The 21116-nt window shown below is 45.9% G+C and overlaps 1 protein-coding gene across 1 annotated transcript in view; it reads right to left on the bottom strand.

Moving 5' to 3' along the window:
* Window positions 1-561: 561 nt before the first annotated feature.
* The window catches only part of SORBS1 (sorbin and SH3 domain containing 1), a 201596-nt gene continuing 181041 nt past the window's right edge, over window positions 562-21116 (bottom strand). The window contains exons 30-32 of the mRNA XM_036264595.1: window positions 10323-10381; window positions 7204-7316; window positions 562-3517 (exon numbers count right to left, since the gene is read on the bottom strand). Coding sequence (XP_036120488.1) covers window positions 3450-3517; window positions 7204-7316; window positions 10323-10381 — 240 coding nt within the window. The 3' untranslated portion in view covers window positions 562-3449. The remainder of the gene's footprint in view (window positions 3518-7203; window positions 7317-10322; window positions 10382-21116) is intronic.

Raw genomic sequence — 21116 nt, 5'->3', positions numbered from 1 at the left:
AATTTCACATCAGGCACATGCCCGGGGTTGTAGGCTCGATCCCCAGTAGGGGGCGTGCAGGAGGCAGCTGATCAATGTTTTGCTCTCACATCAATGTTTCTTTCTCTCCTCTAAAAATAAAAAAAATATATATATATTTTTAAAGAATGAAAAAGGAGAGGAGAATAAGAGAAATATAAGCCAATATGAGTCTCCTTTGGGAAGCTTGGCAAAGGAGGAAACAATGAATGATAAGAACAAATGGATGCCACATGATTCTGAATAAAGTTTATTAAATAATATGTACAGCAAATGTAGTAATTCAACACCTCTATTTATCAAATCAACCCACTGCAATAAAGAAAAATAAATGAACAGAAGAACCTGTGTCTGCACAGTACATGCTCTTGGTGTGTAATTTAAATGGCAACACTTTAAATTAATTGGTTATGTATAATGTCAGTTATTTTTCTGTCAGAATATAATCTTTTTTTGTAGTAACCTATTCTAGCAATAGGACTTAATACTACTTCAGATAAATAAAACTGCAAAAAAACAAAACAAAACAAAAAAAACCCCAAAACCAAACAAAATAAACCAACCCAAAAACAAAACAAAAAAACAACTGTAACTGAGATCACAGTTATCTTCTCTCCCAGAAATAATGATTATTTATTTAAAATTTTAACACTTTACAATGGCTATATTTGTGCTAAAAATCTGCCGGTGAGTTATTTGGAATTCCTTCATTTAAATAAAAATGCAAAAAACTTCATGTCTTCCTTATTTTACCACCCTTCAGTTCAAATTTTTAAAATTATTTTTCTATACAAAGTAGGTACATGGGCTATACAAAGTTAAATATACATATTTACAGTCCCACTTAAGCATATGATGTTTTTCTTTTACTGATCCCAGAGAGACTGCAAAAGAGAAGTAGTTTGGGGCTTGCCTTTACCCAGAAGCACGGCCAATACATCCAAACTTTGCAAGGCATGCTGCCAGCCAGCTGCACTGCTATTAATCAACCTGTATAAACATCTCCGCATAAAAATAGGTATTTTATACTACTAAATGTCTGAAGACAAAAGAGCCATTGGAAACCTGTGTTCCTGGTTTTGTCATACATAGGAAGCTGAAATTGGATGCAGATTTGAACATATGCTTTTATTCAAGACGGGCAAATTGGTGAGGCGTATGTGGGTTTCCGAAGATATACAAATGCGTGAGGCTGGCATCATATGCAAATGTGGCTTTACAAATTGGTTTTATTTTCTAGCTGTATTTAAAGAGGTGTTCAAAATTACCTACTTAATCAAGAAGCACCCCTCAAAAAACTATTAGATTAGATCATGATAGTAATGGTTTGCATCTAAGAAAGACTAGGAAACACATTAGCCAATACAAGAATTACATTTCAAAATGGGTGAAATGCTGCTGTGTAAATGCACGTGCACATAACGCTCCTACTGTATTCCCTCGGAGTCGAGACCACAGTGCCCCGGGACGGCGGAGTGGGCCTCCCACAGCCAGGAGTCTTATTTAAGTAATTTCAAACCCGAAACTCCTCCACCCCACCTGCACTTCCACCATTAGTTTCACAATCTTTTCTCTTGGGATCAAGGCTCTGCCCTCGTTAAAAACAAATGTGTCTGGGAAGAGGTAACACATTCCTTGTATCAGTCATTTACATGTTAGTGTGAATAAGTCAGTGATCAAGACTTGAAAAGAGGACAGGGAGAGAAGTGCGGGCACTGTGGCTGTCTGATGGGGGTGGGCAGCGGATAGGATCCTAAGATAAGTAGTGGAGGCAGAAGCTGTGGCAGAGACTCGGGGGACAAACTTCGCCTACTCGTAAAGACTCGGACTTTGGGAAAAGGTCCTGGGCACTTCTGAGCTATGTGCAGAAAGCCAGGGTTCCTGTACACACCTTTGCACTTAGAACTGCTACTCTTATTTGTGACCTTAGATGTGTGTTTGTGGGGAGGGTGACAGTCTGAAGACCCTGGATACACTTCCAAGTATTTTCAGCCATAAAGTAGCCTTGGGCAAAGGTTCTTCCACATCCTAGCTATTCAACAGTGAGCCAAAGGAGACAAACAGGACAATGCTTTCTAGGATCCCTCCAGGGAAAATGAATCTCTTCCTCTCTCACACCCTTCTTAGCACATATCACAGTCTCTCTCGATTGTTTGTGTGTGTGTCTGTTTCCCCAGTCACCTCTGAGTTCCCGGCAGGCAGGGCATGGGTCATTTCTAACTTTCATTCTCCAAGGGGTCTAACAGAGGCCGGTAAACAGTTCGAATTGGACAGAACACCCAGGTGTCGCGGGGCCTCCCCCCTTGGACCTGGCCTCTTGGGGGTGGCAGATCCGCCTCCTCACACCTCGGGGCCACTGCATCTGTACCTCTGCTCAGAAGAGAAGCCCTGCCAGGGTGCACCCGGGTTCACAACCCTGAGGGACTACTTTCTTAGTGGCCTTTGGCCTCCTGAGGGGAGTAAAAATGAAGACACGGTGCGTCTCTGCTCAGCGTGGTTCCGGCATCCAGTGTACAACAGCCTGTGTTAAATGAACACGGAACGCCACCATCCTTGGTTCTCTCCGAGAACAGGCCTACCAATCCCAAACTATCAACCCAGAAAAGAAAGATCAGCAATGGCGTTCCGGTCCATGAAACTGTGCTGCCCCGAAAGGGAACGTCTGTGGAAGCTAGTGACATGGGAAAGGACACAGCATGTGACCTCAGGAGCATCAGACACACCGATTTAACATCTGCCTGGCCACCAGCTCTCCAGGCAAACCTCTGTGCTCGTCTGTCTGAACAGCAGGGCGTCATGGCCACGCACAGGCTGGACGCATGCGCTCGGGGCGCACGGGGCGCCTACATTTTGCCTCCACTTCCCCACAAACCTCAGTAGGTCCAGTGAGGGGCTTGGTCTTGGGTAGTTTGGGGGCCTCCACCGCTGTCTAGGGATGGCCACGGCAGCCCAGACTGATGTCCAGCAGTGTTGGGGGGTCAGCAGGCTCTGGGGGTGCTGGGGGTCTGTGTGATTGGGGATCTGCCTGGCACTCTGAGGGCTGCTTCAGGCTAAACACCGAGATTTCTTTGAGCTGGAGCTGGTCAAGGGTGTAGCAGCAGGAGGCGTTTCTGGCCTAACAGCTCCTGTTCTGGGCTACAGGTCAGATTACCTAAACCAGGGGAAGGGGGTAGTGGCTCCCAGAAGCAGCTAAGTAAATACAGATTTGCCTCATTCCTTTCTGCTCAGCGCATGGTTCAGGCCTGTCTGATACGCAGTAAGCTTAGACAGGCGGGGTTTTAAACACAACACACTTCTCTGTCCCTCTCTTTTGCTTTGTACTTTATCCACTGTGTTACTGTTCCTACTGACTCAACTTTTAAATAAAGAGACCAGTTCATGAATTATGCTTCATCATCCAAGAAAAATCATCTCTGTGGTTTTCAGTCTTCTTATAGATACAAAGGCTTTACATAGTTGCCTGGAAAAGTACCAAACTGCCTTGTCCTTCTTGAAGTACCTATAAAAAAACACACACATAGGCACAATGAGAAGACCTGCCCACACGAGTCCAAAGACAGCCCGTGGTAACACCCCTGCAGCCTGTAGGACAGTGTATGGCTTCCGAAGCACTTTTCCTGGTCTCATTCAGGCTCAAAGTAATGCTGGGTGGTAAGCCAGGCAGTTGTGTTTAATACTCCTGCTTTTCGTCCAAATGAGCTTTTTTCAGAGAACCTGAGTGACACCGCTGAGGCCCCACAGCTCCAGAGGCCGACTCTGCACCCAGGTGTTCTGACGCCCAGCCCACTGTTCTTCCCAGTACGTCTCCGTTTTAGAAGAATGAGCACATGATCCAACAGAACAAGGTACCAGGGGTTTAGAATTCCTCAACTGCAGACTTCTGAAAGTCCACTGGATATGACCACACATCAAAAGGAAATTCTTCTAAGCCTGCCTAAGCCCCAACTTGACTCTGTCTTTGCTACCAACCTTATGAGGGTTCCTGTTGAGCCAAGAACATGAAGCTACTTGGGAACAAAGCCCTTCCTGGGCTTCTCCAGGTCCGATCTGCTGGACCCCTAATCCGGTTCGTGCCCTCGCTGTGTGCGTGTGTGTGTGTGTGTGATGCTGGTCATCACTACCCTCTCATTAATAGACATCACAGGTTGACCACGGCTTCCTTTCCCCAGTTGGCTTGGACACGGCTTCAGAATCCTGTTGAACACAACATCTCAAGCTGCCACTACCAGTGGGTTGGAGCTGTTTCCCAAAGTGAAACTTCCCAGATCAAAGAATGTGTTGCTCTGGCCAGTTTGGCTCAGCGGTTAGAGCGTCTGCCCTCAGACGGAAGGGTTAAGGATTCCATTCAGGCCAAGGGCACATACCTGGGTTGCAGGTTCGATCCCCTGGCTCGGGTGGGAGTCCCTCTCATTATCTATGCTTCTCCCTCTCAACCCCTCCCTCCCTCCCTTCCACTCTATCTAAAAATCAATGAAAAAATATCCTCGGGTGAAGATAAAAAAAGAATGCATCAGACAGACTATGTGAACCCCTAGGGGGATGGTCAAGGAGGGCACAGAGAGCTGAGCCTGGAAGGCCCGAGTGCGCTCAGAAGCTGGCGAGCCCTTTCCTTGTGGACAGAAGAATGAGCTCCACTGGGTTACTTCATCCGTGGTCTGATATTAGGTTACCTTCTGAAGTGTTTGAGGAATGGAGGAACCTGAAAGATTTCCTTTACCAAGCTGCTGGGATGCTCCATTACAGATTTGGGGCCCCTCGCCCCACCCCAAGTTCTCGTAACAACTGCAAATGCTTCTGGAAGAGGCTACCAGTGAACAGACACCAGAGCTGCTCTCTGGTTGACAGCCACACGCGTCCACCCAGCGCCTGCCACTCGGCTCTCTGACCTGGGTGGCGGCACCTGGGAACCCACCGGGTTTTTAAGACGCAGTTCGAAAAGAAGGATGTAAAATATCTCAGTTTTTTCCACACCAATTACATGTTCAAATGAGAATATTTTGAATGCACTGGGTTTAATGAAATGTATTAAAATTCATTTCGCTGTTTTCAACATGGCTTGTGTTGAGTTTCCATTGGACTGCAGCACACGAGGGCAGCGGCTTCCGACTTTCCCCACTTCATGGCACACAAACAAATTACACAATTCTGTGGCACACCAAAAAATGTTATATTTTTTGCTGATCTGACCAAAATAAAGGTAAAATTTTTTTTTAATCCTCACCCGAGGACATTTTTGCATTTATCTTCAGATAGAGCGGGAGGGAGAGAGGGGGGAAGAGAGAGAGAGAAACATCAGTGTCAGAGAGACACATCGAGTGGCTGCCACCCACACGACCAACCAGGGCTGGGGACAAACTGCAACCAAGGTATGTGCCCTTAGTGGAAACCGAACCCGGGACTCTCTGGTCCACAGGCCGACACTCTAACCACTAAGCTAAACCAGCCAGCGCAAGAAGTATAATTTTTTTTTTATCCTCACCCAAGGACATTTTTCCATTTTTTGTTCAGGTAGAGTGGGAGGGACAGAGAGGAACAGAGAGAGAGAGAGAGAGAGAGAGAGAAACATCGATGTGAAAGGAACACCTTGAGTGGCTGCCACCCGCATGACCAAACAGGGCTGGGGACAAACAGCAACCGAGGTACATGCCCTTAGTGGGAACCGAACCCGGGTCTCTCTGGACCGCAGGCTGACACTCTAACCGCTGAGCCAAACCGGCCAGGGCAAGAGGTATAATTTTGAATCATTCACACTGATGGCTATTGTTGTGTTGGCTCTCATTTTTTTTTTTTCATTTGTCAGTCTAGGGGAAATGAGGTCAGTGATCCTGACTAAGTAGTCAGGTACGGCACGTTTTAAAAATTCTTGTGGCGCACGGTCAAAAATCGCTGCACTGAGCACTGCTGACTTCTCAGATCTGGTTTCCCTCTGAACACATCAACCTAAAGCAGCGAGGGCTCCTGGTCCGCGGGCCGACGCTCTAACCGCTGACCCAAACCGGCCAGGGCCGAGGCAGCTTTCCAGGAGGATGGAGAGGCCACGGCAAATCTCTCTGGCTTCCCATTTATGCCCAGACCTTGCTGTTCTCATTACTCCAGCCCTGACTTTAATTTGCTTTACCAGAGAGACCAGCCAAGAGCTAGCCTTTGGAGAGAAGATAAAGCCATCTGCACAGGGGAACTTGAGGTGCAGAGTGAGTCAGTGACTCCCAATATCATCTTCATACCTGAGCAGAAAGAACAGAGACTTGGGAGAGATAGGCCTAGGTTCAAATATTGGCCCCACTGCTACCTGGGTGACCTTGGGCGAGTTACTTAATCTTTTTGGGCCTCAGTCTTTGAATCTGTGAAATGAGGATAATTCTTGCTTTCTGGGCTGTTTGTTGAAAGAATGTCAATAGGAAAGTATATCAAGCGTCTGCTTTGTAACAGAATGTCAATAACGTTGATCTTTCTCTCCCTCATGTTACTTATTTTTTAAAATATTTTTATTGATTTTTTTTTTTTTTGAGAGAGAGGAAGGGAGAGGAGAGAGAGAGAAACATCTATGTGGGAGTGTAACATCGATTGGCTGCTGCCTCCTGTAGGTCCCCTACGAGGGATCGAGCTCACAACCCAAGCATGTGCCCTGACTGGGAATCGAACCAGCAACCTTTTGGTTCACAGGGGGGACACTCAACCAACAGAGCCACACCAGCCAGGACTCTCCCCAATTTTATAAAGGCAAATCCTTTGTTTTAATTAAGCAGGCTGCTTTGATTAAAGTGATTGGAAGGCTAGAGTAAATAAGATCTTTAGAATGTCTACACATGTGTTTGCGTTTCATGGTAGAGAACTAGGTTCAGTCACATTTCCTTGTGTTGTTTCATAAGAGTTCAAAAAAATAAAATTTCCAAATGCAGAGCAGATACATGCACAATAGAAACACAAACAGAACTGAGTTAATGACTTGACAAGTGCCCTCCTGTGCATCTGATGTGGCATATTCGGTCGTCAGGCCCGACATCACTGCCATCCACAGTCCCGAGAACAAACAGAAACAGAGTGGCCCGCAGTCCTGCGATGGCTCAGGAACTGCGCGTGGCCCGTCCCTCCCAGCGCGGAGCACACCGCTCTGCGCGTGGCCCGTCCCTCCCAGCCCTCCCTTCACAACACAACTAGTACGAAAAGTAGGAGGAGACCACTTACCAACAAACCATCCGTCGTCACACTTTTCCATGACATCAACAATATCTCCATCTCGGAGTTCCAACTCATCGTCATTCTGTGGTATATAGCTATATAGTGCTTGGTAGCTAAATCTATAAACGGGAAAAAGGAATATTAAGTGATTGATAGGATTAAATGAGGGATTTTGAAAGCCATTTCAGTTAAATCAACATTTAGGTAGTGTTTCCTCCTCATCAGTGGAGGTAAAAGTTGTTTTTTTTTTTTTTTTTTTTTTTTTTGTGGTATGTGCCCCTAGCGGGAACTGAACCTGAGACTCTCTGGTCCGCAGGCCGATGCTCAACCGCTGAACCAAACTGGCCAGGGCGGTAAAAGTTTTTTATTGGCTATTTCCCTAATGACCTAGCACTGGGGGAGAGCCACTCAACACCTGGTGATAGAGTGAGTCTGGCAGGGACAGAGAACTTCGGACAAGCACGTCATAATCAGTCCTTTCACTTAGTTTCATGTGCTCACCACAACCAAGGGTTTTGTCTAGATGTCCCCCCACTCCCTTTGACGTTAACCGAGGCTTTTTCTTAACATGGGATAATTGATGTTGATTACTGAGAATTGTCAGAGGTCACTTAGGTCCAGAGACAGATGTCATAGTCTGGTCATTTACATTGGAGAGCCCAAGACAATTGTCATATATTATAAAATTGTCATATTTATATAAAAACATAAATATATGCCAATGGACTGTGTAGCAAAACTACCTTGAGTTTCTTAATACATCAACAGACATTTCATTCATTGCTTTTAAATAATGGATGTCAGTTTTCTGAAACTCTTGAAAGCTTTGTTTCTATCCCAGTGATCTGGGGGTTAAGATTTTTACTGACTTGGTTGTTGGCCTAAGGCAACTGGGTGTGTGCTATTCCGCTTGTTCTAACAACAGCCACTGGAGACAGCGGAGGAGCACGTGGTGACATCTGGCATCTGCTTTGGCAACAATGCAAAGCTTTGTTTTCACTTATTCCGTTGAAAAAGACTTGAGCAGCATCCACTGTGCACCAGTTCACAATTCTGTTTACTCGGTATTTTGAAACACAACAGTAGCAGGCAAAACTCTGCAAATGAGCCAAACATGTACCATTTCCAGTGGATGCCAGTGATCTCGCGGTGGGCTAGACAGGCTAGACACAAGTAAGCGGAGCCAGTTCCCAGAAACAAGAGGTTCATTCTCCACTGTTAAAGCCAAAGAGGCAATTTAATTTCATATATTTATTCAAACGCGTCGATATTTTGGTAGATGGATCTGTCTGCCAAAGAAAGATCTCCATAGAGGAATTAAGAGAGGACAGATTTCCAGTTGGTAAATGAACACAGCCTGATGTTTCTGTATTTGCCTGCTGCCTCCCAAACAGCGTGGACTCCTCGGACGCCTGACCCACTTGGCTGCTCTGCTAGCCTCAGTTCTGGAAAGTAACCCCGGATTTCTGCTTCTCTGTTCTCACTCTCTGGCTATGGAGATTGGCTGGAAAAAGTCTCGCAACCTTGCTGCTTGGGTCGCCCAGGCAGCTCTGATTTTGGGTGGGCCCCATGATGCTCAGGACACTGGTCCATCGAGTCTGCCCCACCTCCTTTGCCTCTCCGGGCTCCTCACTCTGCCCCATTCAGGTGTAAGTCTCTACAGCCCTCCTCCCGCCTCCGTTCCTAAGTGTGAGGAAGGGTTCCTCTGGCCATGCTGAACTCCCTTCGCTGGGCTACGGCCTTAACGTCCCTCTTCTCTCACATCGTTTGACTGTCACCCCTCCCCCACTGCTGCAAACGCACGTGAGCCTCTGCACCCTATTTCCAGCACCGGAAGGTGAGGCTGCAATTCCTCTGCCACAGCTGTACTGCTCCTCTGCCAAGTTCTGCATCGAATTACACCTTCCATGTGGACTCCAACCCCTTTCCGCACCTGGAAGTTCTTGGTTTATCTCAGCACATCTGTGTCTGCTACTGGCTTAGTCTGGAGCCCTTTCACCCCATCACTGACTCATCAGCCCTTCCCAGGGCGGCACCTGCCTCCACCTCTCACTCTGCTGTCCCAGTTGCCGAACAGGATACCTGGAGGGTATTTCTCATTTCCTGCCCTCCTGGGCAGCAGGAGGCGCCACTGCCCGAACACGGGGTTGGGCTCTGCACAGTGAGGCTCCCAGACCCTCTCCCGGGGCTCCTGCGGCTCCTGTCTCCTCTGCTGCTACTTCTCTGTTGCCTTCAAAGCTGTTCTCCAAGGATCTACCTTCGTTTCCCTTCTCTCTTTACCCTGAGTCTCCTTGGGTACTCTTGCATGTGTCCAAGGTCACGAAGCACCCACTCTGTCCTAGCTAAGGCGCTCGTCACTTCTTGCCTGGATTAGTATCTCCCAACCAGTATCTTTGTCCCTAGTCTCCAAAATCCACCTTCTACTCCGTTATCACAGTTAGCTCCCGAAAACAAAATATAACCAATGCACTCATTTAAAAAATCTCTGGAGGCTCCTGAGTGCCTGCAGAACAAAATCTAAACTTACTTCAATCGCATCACGCATTCTACAGTCTGGTCCCAACCTCCTTCTTGAGCTGTCTCTGCCTCCTCTGTGAACTGTGCCCTGTGGCCACACGGGCATCTCTGGAGTTGCCCAAATGCCCCACCTCTGCACACGTGCTTCCAGAAGACCCCTGTCCTAGCTCTCAAGTCCAATTCGTCTTTCAGGGTTATTCCATATTCCCTTCCTCTGTGAATGGCGTTTACTCCTCTGTACTTAACACACAGGAGATAGCCCATCTTTTTGTTTAATGAATGGATCAGTCCTATTCACTGAGCACTAGTCAGAATTAGCCATTCCTTCCTCTGTTCCCACACTAGGAGTGAAACCAGTCAGCACAGCTCTCATTAGCCCTCAGAGAGCAGTTCATCCTCTACCTGTCTCTGCCCCAGCAGCCCGTGACCTCCTTTGTTTACCCGCCACCTGTTCCCACCCTGGCTGACGGGAAACGTGGACTTCTCAGGCAAGCCGGGAGTGATTCATTTCTTCTCCCTCATGGCTGCCCCCCGCCCGTCAATGACCCCCTTTCCAAGCCTGAGAGCCCACTGAAACGTGAGAACCGAAGTCTGCCAAGTGTACTTACAAATCTTGTGAGGCCTGACTCCTGTCTGGGGCGACTCTTCGCTGCTGGGCTTGAGGTTGCTGAGAAATGATGAAAGATGACGCATTGTCAGAAGGGGGTACCTTGTGATGAAAGTCAAAGGGATGGGAAACAGTGCTGCAGTAATGGACAGACTTTTCGGCAATGTTTATGATCTCATTGCAAACCGCTTCCTGCGAGGTGGCCCCGGGACATCCAGAAACCCCCATAAAACAGTCAACGTGGGGACAAAAATAAAAGAAGAAAGAGAGGAAGAGATGTGACATTCCAGACGAAGCACATAGTCCAGGGAAACGACAGAGTTGAAGATCCAGGTTAAATAGAGGTATTCCAGTAGTGGAGTGCAGGAGGGGTCCAGGCGTAAGCATGGAAAAACAGGTAAGATACAGAATTTGGAATTTAGTATGAATATTAAAAAAAAATAAAAAAAAAGACAGCAGCATAAAAGCCTGTAATTAGTGAGTAACTGTTACAAACAGAATAATTTCAGGATAGAAATGCAAGTCTGTATCCCCAGTCATGCACTAATATATTAACTGTATCCCACATGTAGGCAGAGTAGAAATAGCACCCCTAAGTTCCCCTGCTTTTTTGAGAAGGAAAGGGGTGGTCTAACATCTCTCTCTGCTGCAGTAGCCACATGGTTCTCGTAAACAGTGGCTCTGAAGTTAACCGGGCATTGCTTCAGTCTAGACCCTGGAAGTCAGTAAGGATTCTCTTTAGAAAAGCTACAGTCTTATGCAACAGGCATCTTACCACATAGCTCTTTTCAGATTCTGTGAGATCAGGTCCTGCTCTCAATGAATGATGAGAAGGCTGTGATCACCAAGCAAATTATAAGGGAGACATTTTAGCAGATGTCACATTGGAAAGAATTCAAAATAAAAGCGTGAGCAAATACACGTACCACACCATCACACTCGATGACACCGGATACTCGGGCCTACAGCCACTGAGTTTCCACGACAACACGGTGGGTGCACAGGAGAAAATGCAACGTTCAGAGTTAGAAGCAAGCATCCAGGCAATGAAATGGGAGGCTGGAGACATGGCTGCGGTGAGGTGAGAGGAACAGCACAGGGTCCCCAGAGTGGCAGGAGAGAGACACGGAAGGGCCGTCTGAAGGAACTGTCCCTCTGTCACCATAGGCTAGGTCCCCGTGCTCTCCGCTGCCCAGCATCTACGGATGGGCTGCTGGACCAGAGGCCGGTTTCAGTGATCTGGTTGGCTGGGAGCCTCCGCTGGCAAAGCAGGCTCAGAGAACTACCAGGCATGCCGTATTTCGGAGGAGAGTAATGCTTTTGAAAAGCTCCTTGGTAATATTCAAAGTCTCGAACAAGACTGTTCTGGTAAAATCTGCATGTGACACACTCCAGCTAGGCAGGAGAGGATTCCGATGTCTCACAGAGCAGAGTTTGCTTCCAGAGGCAAGAGTGTCCCGACACTCTGTGGAAAGGAAGCCATCGCTCATCAGCTCAGGGACCTCATGCTGACAAGGAAACACGGTGTGATCACGGCCAAGCACCATCCGTTAAGTGGGCCTCCCACAGTAGAGGCCAGGCCTGCACTGGAAGGGTGTTTGAAATCATTTCCCTCAAAAAGATTCAATTCCAAACTCTAGGAAGTCTCCCTAGATGGACAGTGGAAGAGGCACGCTTGGAGAAATGCTCCAGGTGACCCACAGTCACAGCAACGAGCCTCAGCACCTCCAGGCCGTCTAGAAGGCACTCGGAGGTCTGTGCATAATTCACCTGCTTCACCGAGGGGCCCAGAGAGGGTGAGGGCCGCCCCTGAAGTCGCACAGCGGTACACTTAGTGGTACCCTTGGTTCCTGGTTTCATCTACTGTCCCACTGCACCGTCCCTTTCATCCTTGGACCCTTTCCCACATTATCAAGTGTGCTCACTGGCCTTATCTTCAGAGTCCCACAGAAACCCCGGAGACAGGCCGGACAGGGTTCACCCAGAAGGCTGATGCTCAGAGGGTTCTGTGCATTCGCCAATGTCACACAGCTAGGGAGAGGTAAGGCTGCGAGGCCACCCTTTCCAGGCCACCACACCATCCCCTCCTGTCCGTCACCCCTGTAAATGACGTCGCCCCTTAGCATGCGTGCCCTGCAGGTTCCATGCCCACCCCAGACACCACTTCCACACTCTTGTCCTTTTGAGAAACCTCTTCGAGTTCTCCAACCCCCTTCCAAACTGCAATCACTAAACCAGCCCCCTGGACTCTGAAGAGCGAAGGAAGAGACAGAACTGGAAGAGGCCATTTCAAGCTCCTTCTACGTCGTCTCAGGACCTGCAGGCCTTTTTGGGTGACCAGAAGCTGACCCGGGATAGCCCCATTCACCACCTATCCAGCCTCTGGGTCAAGGCTTTTGGTAACAAAGGAAAGTAATGCCATTTCCAAGCACCTGCCACGTGGCAGAAGAATGGAACTTATTCCGTACTCCCTCAGTGGGTGGTATCTCCAGGCAGATGTTAACTGGAGAGAACGGGACACTTACTGAAAGTAAGAGCCGTCAGCGACAGGAGGGCGGCCTCAAGAGGAAGTGAGAGCCGGTCCCAGCAGCTGTCCAAGCCGAGGCTGCGCTGGCTGTCGCTAGCTGGGATAGTAGGGCGTTCTCACACTTCAGTGTACGCTCGTTCCCCGGGACCCTGCTCGGATGCAGGCCCCTGCAGGACGTGCCGGGGGCGTGCGGGATGGTGCGTGACCGCCTGGTGACCGCTGCGGGGTCCCGGCTGCAGACCATCTCAATGATCTGACACTGAGATTCTGTGGGCCAGGACTGCTATGGATCACACCTCATAAAGATGAAAGTTCTCACATGAATAAACATATTCCCAAACTCCAGCTGGTGGCCTGATGACCTCGGGTAAAGCGAGAACACGGCCAATCTGCTGACAGAATCTCCACAGCTTACAGAAGTCCCCCAGCATCTTCCAATCAACTGAACCCCAACTGGTGACCGGAATCGAGCCTCTAGCATGCATTTGGCACATAAGAGATTTGGTGAATCAGATACAGAAAGACTGATATTTACTATCCCTTTCTTTTATAAAGCACTTAAAAAAAAAAAAAAGTAGCTTTCAAAGCATATAGAAGTCCATTTCCTCTTCTGACTCTTGCACTAACCCGCTGACTTGGGCATAGTAGAGGATGAAACATTAAGGCTCAGGGGAGTCTGAACATGTGCACAGGGCGGCAAAGCCACTGAGTGCTGAGCCTCTCAGTGTCCGATCACCCCCCTCCCCGCTTCAGTCATGACAGGAGAGCTGGTGTCCCCATGAAAGCAACAGCCAGCTTCTGCCTCTGCTGAAAACAGGCAGCGTGACTTCTCTTTTTAAAAAAAAATAATTTTTCTTTATTGATTTTAGAGAGAGGGAGAGAGATATAGACATCGATGAGAGAGAACATCGACTGGCTGCCTCCTGCACGCCCCCCACTGGGGATTGGGCCCACAACCTGGGCATGTGGCCTGATGGGGAACTGAACCAGCAGCCTCTTGGTGCATGGGCTGACACTCAACCACTGAGCCACACCAGCTGGGCTGGCTTCTCTTCTGGATCGCCTTTCATTAAGTGGGAGGCACGATAACCCTGACAGACACCCTCCAATCTCGGGTTCAGGGGTCCTCAGTACTGAGAGGGATACTGATGGCCCTGGCTTCCTCAGTCTCTGGTTCTGTCTAAACCAAAGTGATCATCATAACTTTCACATCCGGCCAAACTTAACATCTGGACAAACTTAACTCATCTCTGAGAGGTAGGGACGACTAGGTTCCTTACTTAACGTTTGTGGAAAAACACAGAAAGAAGGCAAGATAAACATTTACCCTATTAGCTAAGATTCAGTTTCTCCCTTTTAGAAATGCTTTCCTTAGACGTCAACATCCCATATAGCTGAAATATAACAGGTTGTTTTGGGGTGGGTGGAGATGGAAACCGTTAACGCCCACCAGAGATTCACCCTTTGCTGCGGAGGTTGCTCACCCTCAGATTTTTCTTCCTCTAGGCATACGTTTTTCTTTCCCTGGTCTTACTTTCTCACTGTGGACAGCTTCCTATATCTCTTCCTGCAGACCTATGATGTCCAATATGGCCACCAGCAGCCATATGTATCTACTGAACACTTTAGATGTGGCCAGGATAAAATGTGTAAGTGTAAAAATATACACTGGATTTCATAAATATAGTACCAAGTACAGAATGTGAAATATCTCAGTAATTCTTATGTTGATTATATGTTAAAATGAGACTACTTTGAGATATTGGGTTAAATAAAATATATTACTAAAATTAATTTTACCACCCTGACCGGTTTGGCTCAGTGGTTAGAGTGTCAGCCCTCAAACCAGAGGGTAGTGGGTTTGATTCCAGGTCAAGGGCACACACCTGGGTTGCAGGTTCGATCACTGGCCCTGCTCAGGGTCGTGTAGGAGGCAGCCAATCCATGTGTCTCTCTCACATCAATGTTTCTCTCTCCCCCCCCCCCCTTCTCTCCTTTCCACTCTATCTAAAAAAAATCAATGGAAAAATATCGGGTGAGGATTAACAAGCAACAAATAAAATGAATGTTACCTGTTCCATTTTGCTACCAGAAAATTAAAGACTACTTATGTAGCTCACATTATGTTTCTGCTGGACAGGGTTGCACTGATCCCCAGTCCTCATTGTCTGCCCTTATTTAAGCCTAAAAGTAAATACAAGTTCTCGCCAGGACCTCACCCCGGGTTAAGAATAAAGAGGGTATTATCTCATGCTCAGTATGTTTTGGACTTGTGGAGGTGCAATGATGTTTTTCACAATGTTTAGAAAAACAGCAATTGGCCAACACACGTGCACACACACGTGCACACTGCCTTCCCCTCCCCCATCAACAGTAAACAGGTGATACTTGCTGATTCAGAAACTGCTTTGCTCCCATATTTGCAAACAAGCGGCCTCTCTTGGCCTGGGGCGCCTGTTGCGTTCCTCGCAATCCTGCATGTGTCCTTGCCCTGCTGCCGTGCCCTTCTGTCTCCAGTTCACAGAGGCACCCCGGAAATCTGACCTTTGCCTCCCTGGGACTGCTAATCCCTCTAGATCTACAAAACACCTGGTGTTACTAAGCACCTCTTCCAGCTTTGGGTGTGTGCCAAAGCCTTGAAGCCCAAAATAATTGTCCACAGGCTAAAGAACAGCAGGAAGTCCTGGAGATGGGGACAGGATAAAGAGACTCAACCTCAACGTGGCTGCGAACCCTCCTAGGAATATCTGCTCTCCGAACCTGCCAGTGTCCCTCAGATACGGCATTCTTCTACTCATCTCGTGCCCCCATCTTCCCGTCTCCTTAGACACCACCCCACTTTTCAGGTGACCCACACTGGCCTCTTGGGGGGACACTAAACTGGGGGTGAGAAAATCTGGCTTCCAGATCAGGGTCTGATGCTAATTTGTCTTTTGAGCAAAATGCTTCACTTCTTTGGACTTCAGGTTCTCAGTGAAAGAAGCCTGGACAAGATTTACATAAATGTCCTTTTGGCTCTAAAGTTCCATGATTGGAGTGTGAGCCCCCCACGAACTGAGAACTGAGCCTGGGCAGAGGGCTTCTGACAGTGGCCTCTGGATGCAGAGGGGAGTCTGGCAGGGTGGGAGGTGGGGGTTGCCCCAGATGGTGACAGGTTTGCAGCTCCTGGAACACGATGGGCAAACTCTGCCAGAGGAGGAGGAAGACATAAATCACCAGAGCTCCTAGGCTTTGGCTCTGGGAAGCCTGCACACGACCCTCCAGTCTCTGACCCCACTAAGTTTTATTGAGTTTACTGAGAAAAAGATCCCAGCTTAAACATAAAACCAATGACAACCAATTAGTTCAACTGCCTACCACCTAGACTTAACCTCTGTGCAGATTTCTCCACAGATTATATATCAGCTCTGCTGTACCTTAAACCTGATTACAGGTGACATCAGAGGAATGGTGGCGGGAGAGATCCCCTTAGTCTCTCCCCATGAAATTTCAACAAGTTAACTAACTATATAACCTAATACAGAATTTCCTACTCAATGTGAGGCACGCCTGAGAGACCGGTGCCCTGCAGCATCTAAAGATGGGCAACTGGAATAAACAGGGAGGTGAGAGTGGAGGAAAACTCTGGTGGCCACAGACACAGCCTTGCCCCAGGAGCTAGGGCTTGGCCCAGAGAGGGGAAGAAGCGGTGGTAGGGGGTGCGTCCTTCCATTGGGAGGTACAGAGAGGTGCAGTGGGCAGTCCAGCAGGGCAAGTGGAGTGAACAGTGACTGAGCCAGCAGAGACGGCTGACAGAGCACAGGGGTTCTGCCTGTCAGGTGGTGGTGTTTCACATGAAAAAACAGAACGACACAGCCCTGACGACCCTTGGATTCCTAGAACTCGCCTCCCACTTCCTGCTGCCCTTGGTGTCAGGTTGAAGAGCACATTATCTGTAAACCAGGAGCTGCTGCAGTGGAACCACTGTTCCCTCTGTGATTGATCCCCAGGTGGGGTGCTTGGGGGAGACCCCATGGAAGTCTGGGGTGCCATTACCCATTAGTCTGGATGAGGGCGAAACAAACCCCACCCCCAAGGAACAGGGCTGTACTGCCTTACGGAAGACATGGAGGTCAAGTCTGGGAGATCACAGAGGTAAATATCTTGTGACTCAGAACCATCCTCTGGAAAATAGTAGAAAGACCTCTTCAGAGAAAGCTGCTAGAGAAGGGCCAATACATATATAGATGCCTAGACCGGCAAATACCACGAATAACCACAGCAACGAGGAAACTCAGAAAGAAAAACAAAAAATCTCCAGAAAGCAAGCTGGAACACATGGAAAAATGTGACATAAATGACAGAGATTTCAAGATTGTAGTTCTGAAAATACTCAGTGAGATGCAAGAAAATGCAGATAGGCAGTTCAATGTACTCAGAAAACAAATTAATGAACAAAATGAGTACTTTATCAAAGAATCTGAGACTGTAATAAAGAACCCATCAGAAATCCTGGAAATGAAGCATGTAATTAAGGAATTTAGTGAACTACTGAGCATAGGAAACAGAACCAAACAGATGGAGGAAAGCATTAGTAATATCATAGATAGGAGCCTAGAAATCACACAGAAGGAAGAAGAGAGAGCCCTGAGTATAAAGAAAAAGGAAAGAGCTCGACAAGAACTATATGGCTCCATTAGAAAGAGCAATATAAGACTAATAGGCACACTAGAAAAAGGAGAGCGTGAGAAAGGAAAAAAGAGTCTAGCCAAACAAATAGTGGATGAGAACTTTCCAAATCTATGGAAAGAACTAGATCCTTGAATCCAAGAAGCAAACAGAACACCTAGTTATTTCAATCCAAAGAGGTCCTCTTCAAGGCATATTGTATTAAAACTGTCAAAAATTAATGACAAAGAAAAAATTCTCAAAGCAGCCAGTAAAAGAAGGAAGTGACCTATAAAGGAAAACCCATCAGAATATCATCTGACTTCTCAGCAGAAACTCTACAAGCCAGAAGAGAGTGGAACAAAATATTTAAATGTCTGAAAGAGAGAAATTACCAGGCACAAATAATGTATCCAGCAAAATTATCCTTTAATATGAAGGAGAAATAAAGACTGTCCCAGACATACAGAAGCTGAGGGATTTTTATCACCAAAAAACCTCCACTGCAGGAAATACTCTAGGGAGTTATTCTACCTGAAACAAAGAACATAAGGTCAAAACACTATGAGTAAGATCACCAACAAACTTACAGCATAAACAGGGATAATTTGTGACAACAAAACATAAAAGGGGAGGGGATAAAGGTCTGAATTGACAAAGGAAAACAACTACTCTATATAAGCAACTTTATTTATTATTTATTTATTTATTTTGTTCATAAAGAGTGGGAGGGAGAGAGAGGAAGAGAGAGAGAAAAACATCAATGTGAAAGGGACACATCAAGTGGCTGCCGCCCACACAACCCAACCAGGGCTGGGGACAAACTGCAACCGAGATACGCGGGAACTGAACCCAGGTCTCTCTGGACCACAGGCCAACGCTCTAACCGCTGAGACAAACTGGCAAGGGTGCAACTTTATTTATTTTTTATCAGCTTAATGATAACCACACATAAAACACAAAGCTTAAAAAAGAAAAATAGAGGAAAAAAGTATGGAATAGCTTAGGAAAAAAAGAGGAAACAGAAGAAAGAAGTATGGAATACCACCAAACAAAAACAACAGGCTGAACCACAACGGCAAAGAACCAATGGAGGCATAGAACTGTCAGAAAACAAAAGATAAAATGGCTACAGGAAATCATCCTACACCAGCAATTACCCTAAATGTAAATGCACTGAATTTACCAATAAAGAGGCACAAAGTAGCAGAGTGGATCAAAAAACAAAACCCCAGCACATGCTGCGTACAAGAGACACATCTAAGCTGCAGACAAAGGTAGATCCAAAATAAAAGGGTGGAAAATGATTCTCCAAGCAAATAACATCCACAGAAATGCAGGAGTAGCCATACAAAATAGATTTAAAGATAACAAGAGACAAAGATAGATATTTTAAAATGATAAAGGGGATACTACATCCAGAAAACATAACACTTCTTAATATATATGCTCCCAACCAGGGAGCATCGATATAGATCTAGCAACTACTCACAGAACCAAAGGGAGAAACAGATCAACTTACAATCATAATTGGGGACCTTAATACTCCATTGACAGCTCTAGATGGATCATCCAAACAGAAAATCAATAAAGAAATGTCGGCCTTAAATGACACTCTAGACCAAATGGACATAATTGATATTTATAGAGCCTTTCATCCCAGAAATCAGGTTATACATTCTTATCCAGTGTACATGGAACAATCTCAAGGATAGACCATAATTTGGTTCACAAAACTCGCATCAACAAATTCAATCAGATTAAAATTATACCAAGCATATTCTCTGACCATGATGCCTTGAAATTAGAAATCAACTGCAAAAAGGAAGTAAAAAACCCACAAATGCTTGAAGATTAAACAATATACTACTAAAAAATGACTGGGTCAAAAAAGAAATAAAATATTTCTGATCAAAAGCTATATAGGCACAAATGAGAATGACAATAAAACACAAACACATCAAAACTTCTGGGATGCAGCAAAAGCAGTGATAAGAGGGAAGTTTATATCATTACAGGCCTATCTCAAGAAATAAGAGAAATCCCAAGCAAACAACCTAACATTACATCTTAAAGTACTAGAAAAAGAACAAAAGCAGCCCAAAGTCAGCAGAAGATAAAAACTAGAGCAGAATTGACTGAAATAGAGAACAAAAGACTATACAAAAAAAGAAATAAAACAAAGACCTGGTTCTTTGAAAAGATTAATAAAATTGACAAACTCCTGGCTAGACTCACTAAAGAAAAAAGATAAAAGACCCATGTAAACAAAATCAGAAATGAAAGAGAAGTCACCACAGACATCACAGATATACAAAGGATCATACTAGAATACTATGTAAGACCATATGCCACCAAATTCAATAACCTAGAGGAAATGGATAAGTTTCTAGAAACACATAACCTTCCTAGACTAAATGATGAAGAAATGAAAAATCGAAAGACCGATCAGCAGTGAGGAAATTGAAACAACCATCAAAAACCTCCCCAGAAATAAAAGTCCAGGGCCAGATGGCTTTACTAGTGAATTCTACCAAACATTTAAAGAAAATTTAAAACTTATCCTTCTCAAACTCTTCCAAAAAACTGAAGAAGAGGCAATACTTCCAATACATTTTATGAGGCCAACATAACCCTGATATCAAAACCTGGCAAGGATAACAACAACAACCCCCCCCCTCCCCCCGCCCCAAACTACAGACCAATATCTCTGATGAATACAGATGCAAAAATCCTAAACAAAAGACTAGCAATTCGAATACAACAATACATCAAAAAAATAATACATCACAATCAAGTGGTGTTCATTCCAGGGGCACAAGGATGGTTCAACATGCAAATCAATTAATGTAATACACCATATTAACAAAAGAAAGGATAAAAATCATATGATCTTATCAGTAAATGCAGAAAAAGACTTGATAAGATACAACATCCATTTATGATTAAAACACTCAATAAAATAGGAATACTAGAAAGAAAGTACCTCAACATAATAAAGGCCATATATGATGAACCCTCAGCGAATATACTCAGTGGTGACAAACTGAAAGCTTTTACTCTAAGATCAGGAACAAGACAAGGATGTCCACTCTCACTATTCTTATTCAATATAGTTCTGGAAGTCCTAGCCAAAGCAATAAGGCAAGAGAAAGAAATAAAAGGTATGTTGCCTTGGCCAGTGTTGCTCAATGATTAGAACATTTACCAAATGTTTCTCTCTCTCCCCCTCCCATCCTCTCTATAAATAATCAATGAAAAAACATCCTTGGTGAGGATTATTTTTATTTTAATTCTTTTTTTTAAATCCTCACCCACGGATATTTTTCCATTTATCTTCAGATAGAGTGGATAGGAGGGAGGAAGGGAAAGAAGGAGAGAGAAAGAGAGAGAAACATTGATGTGAGGGAGACACATCGACTTGTTGCCTCCCACATGACTCTGACCAGGCTGGGGACTGATCAGCAACCAAGGAGCGTTCCTTGGCTGGAATTGATCCCGTGACTCTTTGGTCTGAGGGCTGACACTCTAACCACTGAGCTAAACTGGTCAGGGCAGAAGATTAAAAACAAACAAACAAAAAAGAAATAAAAGGCATCCAAATAGGAAAGGAAGAAGTTA

The sequence above is a fragment of the Molossus molossus genome, unplaced genomic scaffold, assembly GCF_014108415.1.
Source record: "Molossus molossus isolate mMolMol1 unplaced genomic scaffold, mMolMol1.p scaffold_m16_p_17, whole genome shotgun sequence".
Classification (NCBI taxonomy): Eukaryota; Metazoa; Chordata; class Mammalia; order Chiroptera; family Molossidae; genus Molossus; species Molossus molossus.
This window is presented reverse-complemented; position numbering and strand designations above follow the sequence as displayed.